At 45.0% G+C, this 25,405-nt stretch overlaps 1 protein-coding gene across 1 annotated transcript in view; it reads left to right on the top strand.

Moving 5' to 3' along the window:
* Positions 1–9,987: 9,987 nt before the first annotated feature.
* Positions 9,988–25,405, top strand: part of LOC105932155 (NACHT, LRR and PYD domains-containing protein 12) — a 38,725-nt gene continuing 23,307 nt past the window's right edge. The window contains exons 1-3 of the mRNA XM_036125539.1: positions 9,988–10,158; positions 16,386–16,618; positions 21,646–23,431. Of these exons, the coding sequence (XP_035981432.1) occupies positions 10,031–10,158; positions 16,386–16,618; positions 21,646–23,431 (2,147 nt within the window). The 5' untranslated portion in view covers positions 9,988–10,030. The remainder of the gene's footprint in view (positions 10,159–16,385; positions 16,619–21,645; positions 23,432–25,405) is intronic.

Genomic DNA, 25,405 nt, shown 5'->3' with positions numbered 1-25,405 from the left:
TCTTTCTAGCCAGATTAGCAGGAACCTTAAATGGAGACCAAACAGCAGACTGCAGTTCCCCAGGACACTGCCGGAGAAACCACATCTCTGCCAGCTAGCTGAGGATTTTATATTAGAGCTCAGCGGAGAGTGTCCATCCTGGTGGGGTTCTGTAACTGTTCAGAGGCACACTGGGTTGATCTCCAGATGGGGGTGGACATGGCAACAAATACCATTGGTTCCCCCCGAAAAACATCTATAGCTCAAGCTCCTACAAGATAAAGGGAATACATAGAATGAACACAGACTAAATGGAACACAGACCTACGTTGGCCACTACAGCTTCTGTAGCTCCAGCATACAGAACAGTAAATTCAAAAAAGGTTGAAAAATAAAACAACTGGGCTTCTATTCTGAAATTCAAGACATTTTGCTTCCCATCCAAAAAGCTTTCTCAATTCAAAAGGTACATCATGTGATGCAGATCACCATTTTGTTTGGGCTCAGATTGGTTCTGAAGATTTGTTTTTACTTGTTGAGCATATTGAAGAAACCCCACCCATCCATCTTCCAAACCGCTTTATCCCTCATGGGGTCGCGGGGGTTGCTGGTGCCTATCTCCAGCGTTCACTGAGCAAGAGGTGGGGTACACCCTGGACAGGTCGCCAGTCTATCGCAGGGCAACACAGACAAACAGGACAAACAACCATTCACGCACACACTCACACCTAAGGACAATTTGGAGAAGCCAATTAACCTAACAGTCATGTTTTTGGTCTGTGGGAGGAAGCCGGAGTACCCGGAGAGAACCCACGCATGCACAGGGAGAACATGCAAACTCCATGCAGAAAGACCCAGGGGTGTACTCGAACCCAGGACCTTCTTGCTGCAAGGCAACAGCGCTACCCACTGCGCCACTGTGCAGCCCATGAACCCCACCCATGAACCATAATTCTATGCTTATAAAGGTGTTGTGTCAGCATTTTGCAAACTAAAGCTGAATCACATTGCAAAATGCAAGAAGCTGTGCAAAACAGTTCTTCTTCAAGGAAGAAGCCCTCGTTGCAAGCAGGTTAGTGTAAGAAACTGGAATGACCTGGAAATGTTAAAGACCACTTTTCTAGGCCTTAAAAAAACTGTGTGCATGCACGTATGGACAGCACACAGAAATATGAAGAAATTATTGCTGTTGGTGTGTACATAAGGCTTAGGGTTAGATGTGTGTGTGTGAAATAAATTAAAATAAACAATCAAAGTTGTGTCTTCGTTGAAACATAAAATGTATTAATTTATACATTTATTATCCATCCATCCATTTCCTGACCCGCTTCATCCCTCGTGGGGTTGCTAGTGCATATCTCCAGCATTCACTGGGCGAGAATACATTTATTAATAAATGGTAAAAATTTGGGGAATTATGATTTATTTTAGTTGGGCATACAGCTGCCTTGGTACAAGTAAATGCACTGGGGGCACGTAAGAGACTCATCCAAGAAGGCAGCCATGCTCAAACGTCAGCTCCAATAGGCAGCGCCAGACCTTGAGGTGTCTATATATATGTATATATATATATATATATATATATATATATATATATATATATATATATATATATATATATATATATATATATATATATATATATATATATATGCCTTAGAGCACAGAACATTTTCATGTTCTGTGCTCTAAGGCACAGGGTATCAATGTTGTCTCACTGGATCTGTTAAAATACAACAGAAAAGATACATGTTCAGTTTTATAGTAATACATTACATGCTCCTCTCACAGATTAGGGTGTTTATTTGCTTGTCATCTATAAATTACTACTTCAAGACTGCCAGGAGTTTGTCCATATTTATGCTTTAAATTTACACATTGACAACTCATACTCTCACGCAGTCTGTAATAGGGGGTTTTCACTGACGTCACTGGCCAACTTCCGGTCCGCCATATTGGGTGGTACACTTCCTTATCTCTAGTTGTCGTACACGTATTATCGTATCGCGAATGGATAAGTACGCCAGCACGCTAGAGCGACCAGATAAGGACGTATATCTGAGGAAATGTTCCGTGATCGACCATATGGACCCCTATGCCCTCCACGGTGCTTTGTTTAGCCGTAATCCAGATGATTGGCCAAATGTAGAGCACGGCGACATGGTGCATTACCTGGTGTTCGGTGAAAACCCTCTGCACACTCTTGAGGAAATGAGAGCTTACAAGGGTCTAGAGGCTCACAACCAGTTCAGATCTGGTTATGTACATCAAGGAAATCGCCATCATACGTGGACGGGTGAGTTTTAATAAGATGGTAAAAATGTAAACAATCCGACGCAAATGTGTCGCATGCTTCTGCAGTGGCTGACGGCCGGCGGCCGGCGGTGCGCGAAGGCGCTTGGCTGCAGGGCCGATCGACGCCGCTCGCGGCTTTAATTATTTAAGCAGAACAATGACCAGTGCAAAATTAAGTTGTATTTACCGTATTGGCGCCGGTAGGAGCTGCAGATCATAAAGCCAGCAAACAGTGGGAACACAGCAACTCGTTCAAAGGTAAGCTGCGCTCAGACGGGCTCTGGCACATGCTAGTTTAGTAGCTGCTAACCGTTAGCGCTAACAACCACTCGCGCATGTAATGTACTTTTAACTTGCTGCTATGTGTTTCAAACGTTTAGAACACACTCTCATTGACATCGGGATACTGTGGAAAGTTATGTTCGGTCGACTTACAGCCGCGATCCAAGCGAGCCGACGACTCTTTGTTATCTCTAACAGTTGTTCTCCGTGGTTGCGCCTCCAGGCAGGAAAGCGGTGGAAAGTTAACCCATTTTCTATGTTTTTCCCATGGCGATCATGTGTTGCGCTGTTACAGCCCACAATACAGCAACGGTTTACCATGGTTGAAATCAAGTTAAGGTGAAATTAATAATTTAATTAATTTCACCTTAACTTGATTTCATTTAATTAAAACACGGCTGAGAGAGGGAGTACAGTACGCGGTAGTAATAGGAAGTAGAGGCGGCGGAGGCAGTCAACATGGCAGCCGCGGAAAGTAATAAGTCATAACGCCCAAGCCCTATTATTAATATATTCTTCTTACATGTTTTAAATACTTAACAGTTAATTACCTGTGACAAAGTGAGCACCGCAGACTCTGGCGTATTCCAGCTTAACACCGTCCAAATCGGACCTGGATATCCGTGTCAGCCATAGGTGACGGCGTTGTTCAGAGAGCTGTTTTGTTTTTTCACACTGATTCACTATTACGGCTGGTAGGCGATAGAAAGAGCGTTGATCTCCACCTCCACGGGCCGTGCAACCAACCATTAAACACGTTTTCCCCATTGTTCACTTCCAATACTGCCTAAGGCGTCATACAATGCAGGTCAACGGTGCGAAACGACTGCCACCCAATATGGCGGACGCGCTGAGTAGTCACATGAGCGTGACGTCAGCTGAAAACCCCCTATTGGAGGTCCAGAAACCGGGGTGTATATATATATATATATATATATATATATATATATATATATATATATATATATATCATTCTTAATATTTGGTTGTCTTCCTTTGTTGATTAGTCTTTGATGACTTGACATATTGAACAATGTGTGTTTCCTGCCAGCCCCCAGTTTCTTGACGGTCTGAACTGCACCACCGCGTATGGGGGGAGGGAGCAGCTGAGAGACGCTGGCCGAAATCGGGGTCCCTCAGCCGGATCAACCGTGAGCGAGATCCCGCTGATTCCGCGGAGCTTTAATATCCAATATCCAACTTCACCGCACTATCTGCCAGAGGGATGGCGGCTTGCGGGACATGGGCGCCAGAAGTGAATCGTCAGGGCACAGGGGAAGCAGTTAACGGCGAGGCCGATGAGAATCACTGCTGTCCGGCTGGAGATCAGACGGAGGAAGCCCACGTAGTTAGACGTTGGGAGCTCAGAGACCAAGGAGCGCTGCGGGTGGATCCGAAGCGACTTGAAGTGAGCAGAGAGGCGGCTTTTGACGTCAGCTGCAAGGCCGGAGGGTGGAGGCGGACACCTGCTGCTCGGCGCCTCCCCGCTCATCAGCAACCACCTGCAGAGAGAGAGGGAGAAAAACGGGTGCTGCCTGCTGAAGCCTGACATGAAGCTATCTCTTTCTCTGTATCCCTTAGGAATTATGCTGCAGTTGCACTAATAAACCAATTAAAATTAATATTAAAACAAAGTATCATACCAAGCAGACAACACGTTAAGCATATCAAGTTATTTATTTTACCTACCGCTCCACTGATGTCAGAATCCATGCTGAGATCTGAAGGCCCATTGTGCTCATAGTACGCACTTCCTGAACAGGTTGAATGTGATTGGCTTATGACCAGAGCTGTGCATGTGTGGATCTTGTCCTGTGAGTGCATGGATTTTTTTGTGCATTTGTGGATTTTTTGTGCTTGCATGAATGGGGTACCGCGCGTGAGCTATTTTTAGAAACACAACGTCACGATGACGTCACATCACGTGGTACGCAGTGGGGCAAACTCCGGAAACCCGCCGCTGTTTCGCTGTAAAAGAGACGTGCGTTAGCCTAGGTTTTACTCGATAAACGACTGCTTTTTCCAAATCTAAGACCATGGTTTTAAACATTGTTGCTATGGAACGTGCAACAGCGACTCGAGGTACGCTGATCGGCCGCATATGAAGGATGTTTTCTTCAAGACTGCCAAGGAGAAATGTGTGCGCTTGGAACACCGGGGCGGTCGGCCTACATAACAGTTCAACCCGGAAAAAGTTACCAAATTCACGTACATATGTAGCAAGCATTTTGTCGGAGGAAAGAGCCCAACCGAATAACATCCTGACCCAATTCCAGCGACATCAAGTCAAGGGAAGAGTATTTTGGTGGCCGACATGTTAATAAAGTAGCGCCTGCTACCATGATAGCATATAGGCTATCATGGTAGCAGGCGCTAACATGATAGCCTGCTACCAGGATAGCTTAGTCAAAAACATTTCAAATGAGACAAATATTAAACATATACCCATTCCTGGACGGTGATTGCAAACAACAACAAAAAAAACGGCCGACGCTGCCATGATCGCCGCGCAGAAAAAAAAAACAAAGCTTACCGTTCATCAACTCGGCCAGTTTTCCAGTCTTTTTAAGCCCTCGAACCTCAAGCCATCGTTTGAGCTGAAGGTTGGTGTGTTCTTCGACAGTGCGACCAGTAAACCGTGTGCCTGGGACATCGTCTTGGGAAAGTTTAACGGCTGTAAAGTCGGTCATATCGCTGGTTCTGTTGCGCTTGTAATAGCTGGGTTATCCGTGCGTTCTCTCCTGTATGCCCTACCTAAGCGGCAAAAGGGGCGTTGCTCTTGAGACGGTGACGTCACGTGCGCAGTACCCCATTGAGCTGTGCATGTGTGGATCTTGTCCTGTGCATGTATGAATCACATATGTGTATTTGTGAATATTGAGACCCTTCTGGCTCCATACTAATGCCACTTGATGTCTGGAATCCAGACATCCTACATTTTACAAAACTATTGGGAAAGAATAATTGTGTACAAGAAACACTGAGCACAGAAAATGAGCATCTTTGCCTGTGTTTCTGGTTTAGGAACAAGGTGATGTGCGTGACCCAACACCTACTGCTATTGGAGGCTCATGTTGGTTTCAGTATGTAGTGGATGATTATCCCAACCTCTCCAAAATGTATTCACATCATCCTACAAGTGAGGCAGAAAAATGCAGCAGAAAAGGTGTGCAGCATTTGAAATGTTGAGAAAGCCCTCTTCTTCAAGGTTGTGCAGAAATCGTAGTAATCGCATCTAATGGCCATCCGGAGGTCTTTCCATGGTCGGTCTATCATGAAATAATATGTAATGAAATGTGTTGTTAAATATGGCTTCTCTTTGCTGTTCTTGAATAATTTAGTATTCATGGAAAAAACTCATGCAAAAAGAGCGTAAATATTTTATTAGCAAACTACTACAGAAGATGTTCAGATGGGTTTTGATCTATATTTTACATTCATTGGTAACTATTGGAACCCTCGGAAGAACATCCTGGATCTCACATGTAGGAAACTACTGCTAAAATATGCAGCTTAAGCGAAAATTCAGACTGAAGAAACTCTATTGCCTACCTCCATCAATCAGGGACTCATCCGCCTCCGACACAAGCCAATCAGCTTTGAACTGCTCCTCCTCGAAGCCAATCAGCATCCTGGGTTCATCTTAAAAAGAACTCCACATCCTCGTCTCGACCTTCTGCTCAGCGAGCAAGCAGTGGCTGTGCTGTGTCTGGTCTGGACTCTGATGACCGGTTTCAACCCACCTCCATCCCCTTCTTCACCATCGTAGCAAGCTCCGCCTGGCTTTCCTACGGTCCTCCTTCAACCTCGTCCCTATCAGTGTAATTCCTCCTGGACTCTTATGGAATTCCCAGTCACTCCTTAAAGCGGTCCGGCAGAAGACCGCCATGTTGAGCCTAGTTCTGCCAGAGGTTTCTTCCCAAAGGGGAGTTTTTCCTCTCCACAGTCGCTTCATGCTTGCTCATCATGGACAGTTCATGCAAACCTGTGTTTATCAAGTTGGACATCTAGCTCAAACAGTTCATCATTTGGACTGAACAAACTTTGTTTATCTCCACTCCACCACCAGTTTCAGACCTGGGGGGAAATATCCCTATTCTCATACGCCTGCTTATGCATATTGAACTATAATTCAGCGTGAATTTTTCCTGCCAAGGTCTGAGCGCCAAACTCTTAAAATATTGTATCAATAAAATTCTTCTAATTGCCTTTTCTTTCTGTGAGTTTTTCAGATTGAAATTACTGTTGAGAGACTATCTTCTGGCTTGTTAAAAGCTTCAAGGTGGAAAAAACAAGAACCAGGGCTATATCCTCATGATAACACCACAGGATACTTAAAATTGGCAGAAGCTAGTGTGCGCATCCACTTTCACTGTGAATATTTTAACAGTGACCTTGCTAAATAAGCTTTCCAAATAATCAGAAGACCAGAATCAGTCTTCAAAGTGCCTCTCTTTTAACAGCTGCGTGAAGTGTGTTTTGACCCAGCGGAAGTTTCTATCAATTCTAAGGTTTTTGATCTTGTTGAGATGTATCTCATATTTGAATAAATCAAGTGCTTTTTCCTCTCAACTTCGAAGTGATAATAGATATTTAAGTGCATCTCCATACATGTTATGTTCTATAAGGACATGTTTAACTGACTGATTATAATAATTGTCTCCACGATTATTTTACCCCCTATGTGGTGAAGAGAGTTGTTGAGACCTGTATTGCCATCTCAATTTAATGCCTTGTGTCAATACTTCGGCATCCATCTTTTAATACCACCTGCATTCTTTTGGATATTATATAATTGTCTTCAAGTGTCATTTTTATCCCATCGCAAAAGCGGAGCTTGTATCTGCCTCTTCATTTCCACCAATGCTTACATGAGCAGGAATTGAGACAAACCACATAGGTATTTTTACTAAATAACTGGAGCAATATATGATATATTTTAAATAAAAAAAAAAATCAAGTTTAAGAGATTTGCTTGACTATATGCTCAGTAATTCAGTTTGGCTATCTAACACAACTACAGCTCTTTTTATATCCCCAAAGCTATTACCAAGCAGCCAAATCAGAGCTAATGCAGTGGCTTTCAGTTTAACAGTATACATTACAAGATAGGCACACACCTTAGCCACTTTTCATATTGTGCTGTGAATAGCCTGGTGTTGTCATAGTTTAGGTTGAAGAACCAAAGTGGCAACAAGACGACGGCAGGCACATGCTGATAATGTTAATAATAATATTTTAACGAAGCCAACTCAAGAAATAAACAACGTGGGAACAAGGATCAGAAAACGGTATGAAAACAGATGACACAATACAGGAAGAACAAAAACCCGTAACTTAAATACAACTGGGAATAAACAAAGTGCTCAACACAGGTGAGTAGGATTAACTAATTAACACAAACATCCTAGCATCATGACAGGTGTTTTTTGTTTGCTACCGTTTTTCCAATGTTGACCTGAATATTTCAGCTTTTTTTACCTGCGTGTGCCCTATTATCATTAATTGTGCGATATTTACTCTGGCATTTCTTTTTTTTCTTTCATTGACGTCTCTGATAAAGCTCATCCTCTGCTGCTTTAAAAATAATTCAAGATTAGATTATCTTGAGTTTTCACTACTGTAAACTGTGTGTAACTGTCAGTGTCTTTGCCACTGTCACACCTGAATTTCCCGTTGTGGGACAACAAAGGATTTCTTATCTTATCATATATTAGTGTCGCCTTTTATTTATTTTTGTGACGTTATTGTTGGATGTTCACCGCTGCTCCTGTGCTACCGCTATTTGGGTCCTCAGGCCATCAATCCATTCTGGAGCACTACTACTCTATTCTTTTTCAGTGTTTGTTGTAATTGCAGGTCAACCACTGATGTGATAAACAACCAAGCTTCCTAACTGTACTGGAAGCTCTCCTGTCTCAATCAGTGAAGACTAATTCCTAACCTGAACATTTTCCGCTACAATTTAAAAAATCTAACAATCTGCTTCACAATCATACATCTATTTACAATAAACGCCACTTTTGCTTACAACCGAGTACTTACAAATGAGTTTACTAGAAACTCATGTTCAAAACTGTCTAACAGTCCTACTTTTTGTGATTCTGATACAGATAGGGTCAATTTCACCCAAGAGAGAATTATATCTTATAAATTCTTGGATCACTTTGCAGGACATTGTTTCTTTCAAACTGCACTTCTGGAAAAGTCTACATGTTAATTTGACAGGACATTCATTCTCTTGAAGCTTTGCCAACAACATCTCTTATCTCTTCTACAATGCCACCCAGTCTCTCTGTTCATGTCTCACATGCTCCATGTGATCTAATTCCTGCATTTCATGCAAACCCCCTGTGCCAGAGTCATCTCTAAGTTGTTCTTTATTTCCCATTAAACTTTATTTGCCAGTACCTTGTCCTGCACCTGTGTCCTCTCTAAACCAAATCATGACAGAGATCTCTTTAAAATTGTGCTCTCATTTATCATAAAGGATCCTGAATATTATCAAGCAAAATATGTCAATGGGAGCGTAGATCCATCCATCCATCCATTTTCCGTCACGCTTGTCCCTTGTGGGGTCGTGAGGGGTGCTGGTGCCTATCTCCAGCATTCAACGGGCGAGAGGCAGGGTACTCCCTGGACAGGTCGCCAGTCTGTCGCAGGAGCGTAGATCCATATAGATATATAGCTGAGAAAACATATTGTTACAAGAGAAATTGTTAAACATTACTTTGAGTTTCTGAAGCTTCAGGTAATTTGATCAGCACCTTCCTAGGGAGTTTGGACTCTAGACACTTGTAAAAAGCAGCAAAAGGTATTTTATTCCATGAAGCCTTTAGTTAGATTTTAGCTTTTATGATTTTATTTTCTATGTTGCACATTACTTCGTATTTTATGGGGTTTACCCTTTTGTGAAGCACTTCGTGACAAACATGCTATACAAAAAACCCTTCTTCTTCTTACTTATTTATGTACTTATTTATGTAAAAAAAAAAAAAGTCTGTCACCTTGATCACTTTTAACATAAGCTATGTTTTACTGTTGATGCAACCTTTATAGAAATTAATCTTTAGAGTGTTGTAAAAATGTATCTGTACATTTCTATGACATCCTTTCAGGTCAGATCAGAGCTTTTCCAATCTATCAAGTCATTCAAAAAGGATGGCCGGTGTTTTGCTCCCATCAGCCTGCAGATATACCGTGCCACCATGCACAACTAACTGGTACAGAAAGTCACTCACACTATCAGATTTACATTTTTTTTTTACTTTACAGTGTGACTGTATTGCAAGTGTGTTTGTTTTATTGCCATGTTTTTACTGCTGACTGTAAAACGAATTGTCACCTGGGGATAATAAAGATTCATTGGACGTTGAAAGTTGAAGTAGGGTGTATGAAGGTGACAGTTACTGGACCTGAATCATAGGAACTGACTGGTTCTGATTTCTCTCTCAGACTGACCTAAGTCCAGAAGATGGAAGACTGTGATCTAAAGGAGGACAGAGCAGAACCTTCAGGATCCAGCTGTCCTTCTATGAGAAGTGACCGGTCCAAAGTAGAACCTTTAAACTTCAGTAATCAACCTGGACCCTTGGACACAGAGTAAGAAACCAGTTTCTAATTGATCTGAAGTAGTTTGTGTTCAGAGCTTCTTCTGTGTTTTTTGTCGCAGAGTTTCTTACTGATTAATGTGATCTAAATAACATGTTGGGGTTTCAGAGGTCACAACCACAGACAGAGAGCAGAACCCTTTGGATCCAGCTGTCCCTCTATGAGGAGTGACCGGTCCAAAGTGGAACCTTTAAACTTCAGTAACGTACCAGGAGCCTTGGACACCGAGTAAGACACCAGTTTCTAACTGATCCGAAGAAATTTTTTGTTCAGAGTTTCTTCTGTGTTTTTGTCACAGAGTTTCTTACTGATTAATGTGATCTAAATAACATGTTGGGGTTTCAGAGGTCACAGCCACAGACAGAGAGCAGAACCTCCTGGATCCAGCTGTCCCTCCATGATGAGTGACCAGTCCAAAGGAAAACCTTTAAACTTCAGTAATCAATCTGGACTCTTGGACCCTGAGTAAGAAACCAGTTTCTAACTGATCCAAAGTAGTTTGTGTTAAGAGCTTCTTCTGTGTTTTTTGTCACAGAGTTTCTTACTGATTAATGTGATCTGAATAACATGTTGGGGTTTCAGAGGTCACAGCCAAAGACAGAGAGCAGAACCTCCTGGATCCAGCTGTCCCTCCATGATGAGTGACCAGTCCAAAGGAAAACCTTTAAATTTCAATAACGTACCTGGAGCCTCGGACACAGAGTAAGACACCAGTTTCTAACGGATGAATGTGGCTATGCACAGACCGATCAGGGTCCAACTTTGATTCCTGGTTCGAAATTGATGTATAGAGACAAAAACAAGACTTTAAATTATTTAAATTTTTTGATTATGTGTGACCTAAACTGGGCTTTGAGAGAACCGAACAAACAGTGGAGGTAAAAAAAATTTAAATAACAATAGGAATAACAATTCATTTATTTGTCTTAAAACAAGATGTTTCAGTGTTATGAAAACAGTGTTAAAGTGCATTAAAAGAATAAACAAGATACAAGCTAACAGTAGGGAAAAATCCATTTGCCTCTTTCATTACAGTGCAGTCTAGATAAACTTTGCACTGATTGTCCGAACATAATTCTAATGTACTTAACTTGTTAACTAGCCCTAATACATAGCATGACAGGTGCGGATGGAAAAGAGCCATGAAAACACTCCCTTATGCAGCTGGGGTGCTGCAACCAGCAAGCAATTTAAATGATTTTATTTCCCTTGGGTGCACACCATTTTCAGCTTTTGGAAGTTGATAAACTTTTAACATAGATCTTAGGCAATGTTTTATAAATGAGAATCCTGAATTTTAAATAGTTGTTAGCACTTCTAAGAGGATCAATTCAGTTCATCCATCCATTGTGTTCCGCTTATCCGGGGTCGGGTCGTGAAGGTAGCAGCTTCAGTAGGGAGGCCCAGATGTCCCTCTCCCCAGCTACTTGGGCCAGCTCCGGGGGAATCCCAAGGCGTTCCCAGGCCAGCCGAGAGACATAGTCCCTCCAGCGTGTCCTGGGTGTTACCCTGGGCCTCCTCCCGTTAGGACGTGCCAGAACACCTCACCAGGGAGGCGTCCAGGAGGCATCCTAACCAGATACCCGAGCCACCTCAACTGGCTCCTCTCGATGTGGAGGAGCAGCGGCTCTACTCTGAATCCTCCCCGGATGACTGAGCTCCTCACCCTATCTGTAAGGGAGAGCCCAGACACACTACGGAGAAAACTTATTTCGGCCGCTAGTATCCGGGATCTCGTTCTTTCGGTCACAACCCAAAGCTCGTGACCATAGATGAGGGTAGGAACGTAGATTGACCGGTAAATTGAGAGCTTCGCCTTTTGGCTCAGTTCTCTCTTCACGGATCGGTACAGCGCCCGCTTCACAGCAGACGCCGCACCAATCCGCCTGTCGATCTCCCGCTCCATCTTCCCCTCATTCGTGAACAAGACCCCAAGATACTTAAACTCCTCCACTATGGGTAGCACATCCTCCCCAACCCGGAAAAGGCACTCTACCCTTTTCCGGCTTAAGACCATGGTCTCAGATTTGGAGGCACTGATTCTCATCCCAGCCGCTTTGCACTCAGCTGTGATCCGCTCTAGTGAGAGCTGTAGATCACGCCCTGATGAAGCCAATAGGACCACGTCATCCGCAAATAGCAGAGATGCAATCCTAAGGCCACCAACACGGATCCCCTCAACACCTTGGCTGCTCCCAGAAATTCTGTCCATAAAAGTTATGAACAGAATCGGTGACAACGGCCAACCTTGGCGGAGTTCAACTCCTACCGGAAACAAGTCCGACTTACTGCCGGCAATGCGGACCAGACTCTGACACTGGTCATACAGAGACCTGACAGCCCTTATTAAAGGGCCCGGTACTCCATTCTCCCAGAGTACCCCCCACAGGATCCCTTGAGGGACACAGTCGAATGCCTTCTCCAGATCCACAAAACACATGTAAACTGGTTGGGCAAACTCCCATACCCCCTCCAGGATCCTGCTGAGGGTGTAGAGCTGATCTAGTGTTTCACGGCCAGGACGAAAACCACACTGCTCTTCCTGAATCTGAGATTCGACTATCCGATGGACCCTCCTTTCCAGAACCCCGGAATAGACCTTACCAGGGAGGCTTAAAAGTGTGATTCCTCTGTAATTGGAAAACACCATCCGGTTCCCCCTTTTTAAATAGGGGTACCACCACCCCAGTCTGCCAATCCAGGGGAACTGCCCCAATGTCCATGCAATGCTGCAGAGCCGCGTTAACCAACACAGCCCCACAACATTCAGAGCCTTAACGTACTCAGGGCGAATCTCATCCACCCCCGGATCCTTACAACCGAGGAGCTTTTTAACAACCTCTGCGACCTCAGCACCAGAAACGGGAGAACCCGACCCAGAGTCCCCAGGCTCTGCTTCCGCAGTGGAAGACGTGTTGGTGGGATTAAGGAGGTCTTTGAAGTATTCCGCCCACCGACGCACGAAGTCCCGAGTCGAGGTCAGCAGCACACCACCCCCACTATAAACAGTGTTAGTACTGCACCGCTTCCCCCTCCTGAGACGGAGGGGGAAGCGGGAGGGGGATTTCTGGTGGACCAGAATCGCTTCGAAGCCGTATGGAAGTCTTTCTCTATGGCCTCTCCGAACTCTTCCCACGCCTGAGTTTTTGCTTCAGCCGAGCCACCTGCCGCTTTGACTGCTGGTACACATCAGCTGTTTCCGGAGTCCCACAGGCCAATAAAGCCCGATAGGACTCCTTCTTCAGCTTGACGGCTTCCGTCACCGCTGGTGTCCACCAGCATTTTCGAGGGTTGCCGCTGCGACATGCACCGACAACCTTGCAGCCGCAGCCCCGACTAGCCGCCTCAACAATAGATGCGTGGAACATGGTCCACTCAGACTCAATGTCCCCCGCCTCCCTCAGGACGTGTTCAAAGCTCTCCCGGAGGTGGGAGTTAAAGCTCTGTCTAACGGGGAACTCCGCCAGACGTTCCTATCAAACCCTCACAATACGTTTGGGCCTGCCAGGTCTGACCGGCTTCCTCCCCCACCATCGGACCCAACTCACCACCAGGTAGTGGTCGGTGGAGAGCTCCGCCCCTCTCTTCACCCGAGTATCCAAGACATGCGGCCACAGCTCAGATGAAACGACAACAAAGTCGATCATTGAATTAAGGGTAGGATGTCCTGGTGCCAAGAGCACATATGGACACCCTTATGCTTGAACATGTTGTTTGTGATGGACAATCCATGATGAGCACAGAAGTCCAACAACAGAACACCACTCGAGTTCAGATCAGGTGGGCCATTCCTCCCAACCACGCCTCTCCAGGTCTTACTGTCATTGCCCACGTGAGCGTGGAAGTCCCCCAGAAGAACGAGGGAGTCCCTTGGAGGAACACTTTCCAGTACCCCCTCTAAGGACTCCAAAAAGGGTGGGTAATCCGAGCTGCGGTTTGGTGCATACACACATACAACAGTCAGAGTCCGTCCCCCCCACACGTATGCGGAGGGAGGCCACCCTCTTGGTCACTGGGTTAAACCCCAACGTACAGGCATCGAGATAGGGGGCAACAAGTATGCCCACCCCAGCTAAGCGCCTCTCACCAGGGGCAACTCCAGAGTGGAAGAATGCCCAACCCCTCTCAAGAAGACTGGTTCCAGAGCCAGAGCCATGCGTCGAAGTGAGTCCGACTATCTTTAGTCAGACCCCCTCAACCTCGCGCACTAGCTCAGGCTCCTTCCCCACCAGAGAGGTGACATTCCACGTCCCAAGAGCCAGCTTCTGCAGCCGAGGATCGGAAAGCAAGGTCCCCGCCCTGGACTGCCACCCGTTGTACAATGCACCCGACCCCTTTGGCCCCTCCAACAAGTGGTGAGCCTATTGGAAGGGGGACCCATGTTTCATCTTCGGGCTGAGCTCGGCCGGGCTCCATGGGCAAAAGCCCGGCCACCAGGTGCTTGCCAACGTGCCCCACCTCCAGGCCTGGCTCCAGAGTGGGGCCCCGGTGACCCGTGTCTGGGCGAGGGAACACGACATCCATTAATCGTACTCATCATAAGGGGGTTTTGGGCTGCTCTTTGTCTGGTCCCTTACCTAGGGACCTGTCTGTCTTGGGTGACCCTACTAGGGGCATAAAGCCCCTGACAGCATAGCTCCTAAGATCATTGGGACACTCAAACCCCTCCACCACGGTAAGGTGGCAGCCCAAGGAGGGGCAATTCGGTTCAATTCAATTTTATTTATAAAGCACCAATTCATGAAACATGTCATCTCAAGGCACTTTCCAAAATCAAATTCAATGAGATTATACAGATTGGGTCAGATTATACAGATTGGTAAAAAGAATGTCCTAAATAAGGGAACTGAGTTAACTACATCACAGTTTTGACAAGCAGCATTCACTCCTGGAGAAGCGTAGAGCTACAGGGAAAGTTGTCTGCATTGTCCATGGTATTGCAGCCATCCCTCATACTGAGCAAACATGAAGCGACAGCAGAAAGAAAAACTCCCTATTAACGGGAAAGAAAAACCTCCAGCAGAATCAGGGTCAGTATGGATGGTCATCTGTCTCGACTGACTGGGGGTTAGAGAAGACAGAGCAGAGACACAACAAGAGAAACAAAAAAGCACAGGTGCACACATTGATCCAGATATCTGTTCTACATTAGATGGTATTAGCGGGTGATCTGTCTACCCTGGATGATGTCACAGCTAACAGAATGCCAGACCAGGTATACCTACTATGAAGAAAAAAAGAGAGAGAACAAAAAGTTAAACGCTGAAATCATGACAAGCAATGCAAATTGGAGAACAGTAGGAGAACTCAGCAGAGACCCTGATGTCCTCCAGTTGCCTAAGCCTATAGCAGCATAACTATAGAGATAGTTCAGGGTAACATAAGCCACTCCAACTATAAGCTTTGTGTAAAAGGAAAGTTTTAAGATTAGTCTTAAAAGTAGACAGGGTGTCTGCCTCACAGACCAAAACAGAAGAGGAGCCTCAGAGCTAAAGGATCTGCCTCCCATTTTACTTTTAGAGTCTCTAGGAACCATCAGTAGACCTGCATTCTGAGAGCGAGGTGCTCTGTTAGGAACTTACGGGGCAATCAGAGCTCTGATATGTGATGGAGCTTGATTATTAAGGGCTTTATATGTGAGAAGGAGAATTTAAAAATCTATTCTTGATTTATCAGGAAGCCAATGAAGGGAAGATAAAATTAGAGAAATATGATCTCTCTTGTTAATTTTCATCAGAACACTTGCTGCAGCATTTTGGATCAGGTGAAGACTTTGAACAGCAATTTGAGGACTTCCTGGTCCAAGCAAAGTGCGGTCTAAGTACAAGGCTCTTTCTAAAGTGCCAAGATAAATGCAGCCTGACACTGAGTTCTGTTTCCTTGTATTACACCATTAAAGAATGATCCAATTTTCTCCTTTTGAATTTAGGCTTTAGTAGTTTTTGGTCTCTTTAAGCAGTTTTCTACTCGGGCACAGACAGAATAATAACTATTGTCCCAGAAAATATCTCAAATGGACAAATCCAACTAAAAAGCTTTATCACGATGGCAGATATAATACAATGAACACTTCAAACCAGACATCACCAGTTTTCTGATCTTCTATCTTTACCCAGCTTTTGATCAGTTGTTTGTATTGTACGTTCATGAACATCTTCAGCTTCAGTAAGTCCCTGTTGGTAGTGAACTGTTTGAGTGATGCAGAAATGTCTTCACAGATGGAGGAAGATGAGAAGTGTTTGTGTGGAGGAGCAGCTGTCCTGCTGTGCTATGTGTCAGAATGTCCTGACAGATCCAGTCTCTACCAGCTGTGGACACAGGTTCTGCAGACCATGCATGTCATACTGGGTCCAGTCTGCTTCATCAGGACGCTCCACCTGTCCTCAGTGTGGAGAAGGACCCGGAACAGAGGCTGGACTACTGACAGCCAATCAGAGAAACTGTGCACCAGGTAAGAGTATCTGCTTAGCTGTTTCTTTCCCAGATGAAGCCAATAAATGAGTTAGTCTACCACTACCCATTTTACTTTTCTCTTACAGAGAAAGTACTCCTGGTTCACTGCTTCTGTGTTATTTTTGTGTCTCTGCTCTGTCTTCTCAAACCCCCAGTCAGTTGTGGCAGATTGCTGTTTACACTGGCCCTCCTTTGGGTTCTGCTGGAGGTTTCATCCTGTTAAAGGGGAGTTTTTCTCTCCACTGTTGCTACATGCATGCTCAGTATGCACCTTTCCTACTCTGCACCTTCTTGTATGAACCGATGTGGCAAGTGAATTTCTCCATTGTGAGATCAATAAAGCCTATCTTATCTTATCCTATCTTATGAGGGACTACTGCAAAGTCAACAATACAATGCAATTGGCTGTCCACTCTGGCAACCAGCTCATCCAGGAGGATTGAATGCTGCAAGTCCATGACTGTATATTGGCACTATATAAATAACCTGAATTGAAAATGAATTCTATTATCTCTGATGAACCAACTCAATGTGTTTTGTTGGAATTTGGAAATTCATGTTTTTAAAGTCTTTCTGTGACCAATTATTTAAACTGAATTTCTGTTTTTCTACTGGTGTAAATGTAAGGTATTTGTTCAACCCAAAAACGTGTGTTTGCTTAGAAGTGTGTCTATTTTCAGTCCTTTGTGCTAAATGCAACTTCTAAAGGGGTAAATCAGTCCAACACCTTTTCTAATCTGTAATTCTTTAAAGACATGCAGTACTTCCTTGATTTGCCCCTCTTTCCTTCCCTGCCCATTCCTGGTCACCTCCCTTCCCCTGCTCCATCACAAAACCACTCATGTAGGGCCTTGCGGTGAGGGAGCATTATTGTGGTGCAGAGAGGGTTTTCTATCTCCGCAGTCTTATGGCAGAACCCACAGCACTCCACTTACCCCACTGTTTTAAATGCACTCTATAACAGCACACATTAACAGCACATTTGAGTGGGTGGACGTAGGGATGGGGTCTTTCAACACCCCTCTTTTCCATCTACCATCTTGGGATAAAGGCCAGGAAAAGGAGTGCACAGTCTGGCCAGGATCTGGGCTGGAACGGGTCTTGGGGATGAACTGGGGCTGGCATTTTGGTCCTCCTGGGGTCATTTGGATTCTTGAATTTTGGTCCTTGGGTCTTCGGGTATCCCGTTGACGGGTTGGGGGTCCTGAAAGGGATTTCCGCATCTTTTGAGTGGGGTTGCATCTCTTTTTGGTTGTGGAGTCACTCCCTCTGGGCTGACATTGCAGTCACAGTAATGTTGTGTGTGTGGGGGGCATGGTGGGGGTCATCAATCTAATAGTGTGGGGCTGGGGGGGTGTCACCATCAAGCTATGAGGCTTGGTGGTTTCTGCTGCATTGCATTTGTGTGTAGTGGATGGAGATATGCTGTCTAGAGGAGGGTGGGGTACTGTGGGGGTTCCTCTCTCTCTCTCTCTCTCTCTCTCTCGTATTCTTTTGTCCTTTTCTCCCTTTTAACTTGTTACTGTCATGATTTGTCTTTGGATGAACCCGGACACAGCACGCACGCACAGAGCTCATTCTTGAAGTGAGTTTTATTGAACAGAATGGAGGGTTAATGACGAGAGGAACCAGATTCTTTATGGACGGAGATGAAGGGTGCGGAAGCTGGCTGACAGGAGGAGCACGGGGAGACTGACCGGGAGGAAACTCTGGACTTGAGACCGTGAAACAGCTGCGGAACCGGAGAGCGTGGAACTGTTGCTGAACTTGAGAGCGTGGAGCTGAGTTGCAGGACTTGGGAGCGTGGAGCTGAGTTGCAGAACTTGGGAGCGTGGAGCTGAGTTGCAGAACTTGGGAGCGTGGAGCTGAGTTGCAGGACTTGGCAGCGTGGAGCTGAGTTGCAGAACTTGGGAGCGTGGAGCTGGATTGCAGAACTTGAGAGCGTAGAACTGAGTTGCAGGACTTGAGAGCGTGGAACTGAGTTGCAGAACTGGAGAGCGTGGAACTGAGTTGCAGAACTGGAGAGCATGGAACTGAGTTGGAGGAGATTGCCGGGGCGTGTGGTAAACGGCGAGACGCAAGGGAGAGATTGCCGGGGCATGAGGGAAACGCCGAGGCAGAACGGGCGCACGGCAGCGCCAAGGGGAAAGTACAGGCGTACGAAAACGCCAAGAGGGAAAGAACGGGCGCTTCACAGCGCCAGGGGAAGGAACGGGCGCGCAACAGCGCTTAAAGGAGGAAGACAGACGTACGGGAACACTAGAGAGACAAGACAGGCGTACTGATATGCTAGGGCTCAACAGCGTACGGAAACTGTGGAGCACAACTAGCGTACAGAAAAGCCAGGGAAGAGGACGGGCGTATGGAAACGCCAGTGAAAGAACTGGCGTATGGAAACGCTAGAGAAAGGTACAGGCGGACCAAAACACTAGGGCTCAACAGCGTATAGAAACGCTGGAGCACAACTGGTGTCTGGTAACGCCTGGGGAAAGAACTGGCGTATGGGAACGTCAGGGGAAGCAAGAATGGAGGGCGTCCTAACACGCCTGAACACGAACGGGGCGTCCTAACACGCCAGGAAACACGAACGGAGGGCGTCCTAACACGCCAGGGAACACGAACAAAGGGCGTCCTAACATGCCAGGGAACACGAACGGAGGGCGTCCTAACACGCCAAGGAACAGGGAATGCGCCGAGCAGCAACTGGCCGAGCGCGCCAGAGGCTCACCCGGCGACATGGGAGCGCTGGAGGGCTCTGGCGGCGGCTTGCATGCGCTGGGCAGCAACAGGCTGGCGCACCAGAGGGCTCAGCCGGTGACTAGAAGCGCCGGAGGGCTCTGGCAGCGTCTAAACACGGAGGAAGACAAAACAAGAGGACTAGGCCAGGGATTACAATGGACTACTACACTAAGACAGGGACTACTAGACTAAGACAGAGACTAAAAGACTAAGACGGAGGCTACAAGACTAAGACGGAGGCTACAAGACTAAGACTGGACTCGAAAGGAACTACTGGGGCTAGACAGGAAAACCAAAACAAAACCAGAAAACTAGGAGGGGAACCGAAACCTAGAGCTAAACTATAAAACCAAGCAAAACAAGGAGACGAGGGCAGGTTCAACTAAACTGATGAAAAACTAGATAACTAAAGCTAGAAATAGGAACACGAGAAAAACAGGAAATCTAAGGTGAAAACTAAAATTCAGAACCAAAATTCGAAAGCCTAAAGGGAAACCTAGAACAATTAAACCGAACTGAAAATAAACCCAAAGCAAAACAGAAACTCATACTTTAAAGAAAACGAGAAAAAAAACCTCCTAAATAATTCCGAAACACAAAAATCCTAGAGAAACCAAACTAAGGTTAAACCTATATAAATTATCAGAAAGCAGAACAACAAACCAAACTAGGAACTCTAAAGGAACACTGGAAAACTGTAAAACCAAAGAATGTTAAGTATCTCAAAACCTCGGGGCCAAAATAACTCAAAAACAACAACTGAAACTAGAGAACTGGATGTCTAACTAGAAAACGAGAATCTGGAAAATAAATCTGGAAAAATAAAGCTAAACTAGGAAACTAAAGATCTAAGGCGGAAACTTGAGCACGCAGACAGGAACTTGAGACACAGACAGGAAGTCGAGAGCGGGGATCTTGAGACGCGGACAGGAAGTTGAGCACCCAGACAGGAACTGAGACGCTGACAGGAACTTGAGAAGCTGGGCTGCCTCGGAGGCGGGCTCCGCGGAGAACGATCCCTCCAGCGGAACTCATCAGCGGCGAAGGCACCCACGGAGACATTAACTGAGGCAGAGCAGATCCTGCCAGCTTCCACACCTAGCTCTGTGCAGAACTTGGGAGCGTGGAGCTGAGTTGCAGGACTTGGGAGCGTGGAGCTGAGTTGCAGAACTTGGGAGCGTGGAGCTGGATTGCAGAACTTGAGAGCGTAGAACTGAGTTGCAGGACTTCAGAGCGTGGAACTGAGTTGCAGAACTGGAGAGCGTGGAACTGAGTTGCAGGACTGGAGAGCGTGGAACTGAGTTGCAGGACTTGAGAGCGTGGAACTGAGTTGCAGAACTGGAGAGCGTGGAACTGAGTTGCAGAACTGGAGACTGACTGAGACTAAGCTGGAGTGAACACTACGGGCCGGCGACGAGTGCAGAAAGAGGTACGTTTAAATAAGGGTGGAACCAGGTGGAAGCAGTTGGGGGTTAATTGCAGCCTGTCAGGTGAAACCGATCAGGCTGCGCAGGAACGAGAGAGAGGGAGAGAGGCTCAGCATGCAGCCTACAAGCTACATCCTGACAGTTACCCCATGTATCTCCATTACATTTGAATAAATCCCAAAGCAAACTCGAATAAAGTGTTTTTGCATTTCAAGTGGATTATTATTGCAAAAGCTGTCGGGCTCTACTTGTGAAAGCAAATCTGCTGGGTTTCTTTTTAGCACAATTCTGAAGGACACAGTGGCAGACAGGACACATAAAACAAACAGATCAACAAACAAAAACATAAAATACAGTCTTTGAGTTAGAAATTCCATTTTAAATGTGAACACTACCTAATACAATGAGCAACTTCTCTGGCAGATTAGAGCATTTCCTCAAGATTGTCTTCATTAAGGCTGGAAAATGCTGTGAGAAAAAGTTTATTTTTCTCTCTACCTCTTCCGTAGCTGCTGTATTTGTGGGAGAAGGTCAGATATAAACAGTAAAATGAGGACAATGGTAACATGATGCTAATGAGTTCATTTTGCTTGAAGCAGCTAAATGTTTTAGTCAGCAACTATTTATTGGATCTCCTTTGTGAATCAGAAACTGACAGTGAACAGATACTGACCAAAAAGGAATCTTTGGTCTAAAAAACTGATAATGTTCTAGTTCAAAGAATGGAGTATATTGTTTAGCATTACATTATGTAAAGAAATATACCTCATAATTATAACATCTCCTAATGTTACAGCTCCGACCTAGTCACAAAATCATGTTTTTCCCTTCAGCTGTCTTTTCTTTTTTGCTTCAGCAGATGCTGGTTTACAGAAGATTTTAGAGGAACATAAGATCAGTCTGAGGAGGAGATGTGAATGTGTGACTGAAGGTAGTGATGAACCAAAGAATAGAACCCTCCTCAACATGATCTATACTGATCTCTACATCACAGAGGGACAGAGTGAAGAGGTTAATACCCAACATGAGTTGAACAAGCTGGAGAGAGTTTCCAAGATCCAGAACCTTTGTGACTCTCCAATCAGGTGTCACGACATCTTTAAAGCCTTACCTGACCAACATGGACCCATCAGAGTGGTTCTGACCAATGGCGTTGCTGGTGTTGGAAAAACCTTCTCAGTGCAGAAGTTCACTCTGGACTGGGCAGAGGGCTTGGAGAACCAAGATGTCAGTGTGGTGGTTCTGCTTTCATTCAGGGAGCTGAACTTGATCAGAGGTGAGCAGCACAGTCTTCTCACACTGCTCCATGTTTTCCATCCAACACTTCAGAAGCTCCCAGCAGAGAAGCTGGCTGTCTGTAAACTTCTCTTCATCTTTGATGGCCTGGATGAAAGCAGGCTTTCTCTGGATTTTGATGACAGTCAGCTTGTTTCTGACGTCACACAGAAGTCATCGGTCAACGTTCTGCTAACAAACCTCATCAAAGGAAACCTGCTTCCCTCGGCTCTCGTCTGGATAACTTCCCGACCTGCAGTGGCCAATCAGATCCCTCCTTCATTTGTTACCAGGGTAACAGAAGTACGAGGCTTCACCGACACCCAGAAGGAAGAGTACTTTAGGAGGAGGTTCAGTGATGAAGAGCTGTCTAGCAGAATCATCTCCCACATCAAGACCTCCAGAAGCCTCCACATCATGTGTGCAATTCCAGTCTTCTGCTGGATCACTGCTAGAGTTCTGGAGAACATGCTGACCACAAAGCAGAGAGGAGAGCTGCCAAAGACCATGACTGACATGTACTCACACTTCCTGCTGGTCCAGACGAAGAGGAAGAAGAAGTACCAAGAAGGACATTTGAGTAGTCCACATGAGCTGTTGGAGGCTGACAGGGAAGTTCTTCTGAAGCTGGGGAGGCTAGCGTTTGAACATCTGGAGAAAGGAAACATCATGTTCTACCAAGAAGACCTGGAGCAGTGTGGTCTGGATGTCACAGAGGCCTTGGTGTACTCAGGAGTTTGTACAGAGATCTTCAAAAGAGAGAGTGTGATCTTCCAGAAATCAGTCTACTGCTTTGTTCATCTGACCATTCAGGAGTTTCTGGCTGCAGTCTACATCCTACACTGTTTCACCAGCAGGAACACAAAGGTAATGGAGAAGTTCCTGGGACTAAAATACAGTGAAGAATCTCTGGATGACTTCATGAAGACAATAATGGAGAAATCCCTCAGAAGTAAAAAGGGTCACCTGGACCTGTTTGTACGCTTTCTTCATGGCATCATTGTGGAGTCCAACCAGAGACTCTTAGGAGACCTGCTGGGTCAGACAGAGAACAGTCCAGAAACCATCCAGAGAGTCATCAACAATCTGAAAAAGATAAACACTGATAAAATCTCTGCTGACAAAAGCATCAACATTTTTCAATGTCTGGTGGAGATGAAGGACCTCTCAGTTTTTCAAGAGATCCAACAGTTCCTGAAATCAGAGAACAGATCAGACATGGAGCTCTCTATATTCCAGTGCTCAGCTCTGGCCTACATGCTGCAGATGTCAGAGGAGGTTCTGGATGAGTTGGACCTGGAGACATACAACACATCAGAAGCAGGGCGACGGAGACTTATTCCAGCTGTGAGCAACTGCAGAAAGGCTCGGTGAGTCCAGATGTCTTTATTCTGTGATAGTGATTCAGCACTGTTGTCATCCTGTTTGTTCTTCATTATTGAAGTTGCTGCCTAACATTTTTGGGCCTTTAACTACTCCCTTCATACTTTGGACAATTTCAATCATTCAGATATCTAAACATTCAGCTCATTCAGGACAGCCCTGCTGGAGCTGTTGAGATTTTCATCATTTTAAACATTTTTCTTATCAGTTTTCATATTCAATTGCAATGACTACAAAAACTTTCAGAATTCTAGATAATCTCTGTTTTCTATGAATATATATAGCCAGTCAGAGAAATTTTAAACAGACTCATAGGGCTATTACCTCATATTTCACTTCGTTCTCACTGTGGCTGAGACAAACTTCTCCATAAATCCCCAAAAAAATCATTCATTAAATAAGGTCAGATAAGGTTTTAGCTAAAATGACACATATTGGACTGGTAATCTGCTCTGTAATGGTCCAATTATAGGCCAATACATTTTTTAAATGTTAACTACTATGCCCATAAATGTCTCATTTGATAATTGTCAACTTTGGGTTGACCCACTCACATCCCTTAGCCCACCCTCCTCACCATCTAATAGTTTCCTCTCCTCCCTGTCTGGCGCCCTGAGTTGCTGTTGGTTTCATCACTTCAGCAGGTAAAGATGTTAAAGATGGAGGAGGCAGAATGGGAAGCCAAATGAGAAAGGATGGTGCACACAAGTTGCATGGAAAAAAAGGAAAATCTGCAGGCAGTTATTGTGTGACAACATTGAGGTCCTAATGTTTCAGTCAGCATCATTTCTAGGACAAATTTTGTCTTCTAACTTGATTCTCATTTTACTATACAGGCTTTACTACATACATACAGAAATGTCAGCATAATAAATACTGAAATCTATGTGTGTATGTAGTAAAGCTTGTTAAGGGAAAATATTCAGAAATGGGCCTGATACTCATACATGAAATACTGCTATTATTATTGATAATCATGATTATAATTATGGTGATTATATATGCTGCAATTTCACGTGGATTTTTACTGGCTAAACAAGCACAGATATGCCAGAGGTCCATATCAAGCTGGACCTCATCCTCTGCAAAGTCAATTTATAACACAGTTTCTGCTTGGTGAAATATTTTAAATACTTTCAAGCTAAACCGGTCCAGTCTCAAGTCTTTTGGGATTTCATGAAGTCAAGTCAAGCCATGACATTTGTGTCCCTGGCTGACCGGAGTCAGATCTCTGAGCTGTTCATTCTTCTATCTATAATCCCTAGTGGTTTCCTTAATTCAGCTCAGTCAGCCTCTTTATCAGTCTGTCCTGTTCCCTTGAATCTTTGATGATGCAGGTCCACCAGACGCAGCAGAGAAAACTGAACTTTCTGTCACAGACTGATAGAAGACATGCAACAACTGACTGCAAGTGAAAATCCAATGTTTTCTCAGGAAGGAGAGTTTTATTGCTGTTCCATGTCAGAAGGGCATATGGATATGGAGAGGTGGATCCAAATCAATATGTGTTAACAACATCTGCATTCAGTAGATAGCCAAATCCTTACATGGACATCTGAATGTTGCTTGTTCTGTTGTTTTACTTTTAAGTAAAAAATGTAAAATAATGTAAAAATTCAGTTTAAAGGTATACTATGCAACCGGGGTTGATTTTCCAGCGAGGCTCTCCCCAGAGGTCGAAAGTAAAAGTGCACTGTCGTAAAGATGCTCAGCTGTTCTAGTTTCTCCGTCAAGTCAGGCGCGGTTGTTTTGAGCTTAGCAGACAGGCGAACGCAATGAAAAGTGGAAAAAATGGCAGTACAAACAATGACTAACACAGTGAAGGTATGAACATCAAGCTTCCCGCAGCGCTATCTTGGCGAGGCGGCGGCGGCGGCCGCCTCGCCAGTTTTATTATTATTATTTTTTTTTTTATGTTGGCGAGACGCTACCGCCACCGCCTCGCCAAGCCGCCGCCGCCG

Source organism: Fundulus heteroclitus, chromosome 21, assembly GCF_011125445.2.
Source record: "Fundulus heteroclitus isolate FHET01 chromosome 21, MU-UCD_Fhet_4.1, whole genome shotgun sequence".
NCBI classification, from domain to species: domain Eukaryota; kingdom Metazoa; phylum Chordata; class Actinopteri; order Cyprinodontiformes; family Fundulidae; genus Fundulus; species Fundulus heteroclitus.
This window is presented reverse-complemented; position numbering and strand designations above follow the sequence as displayed.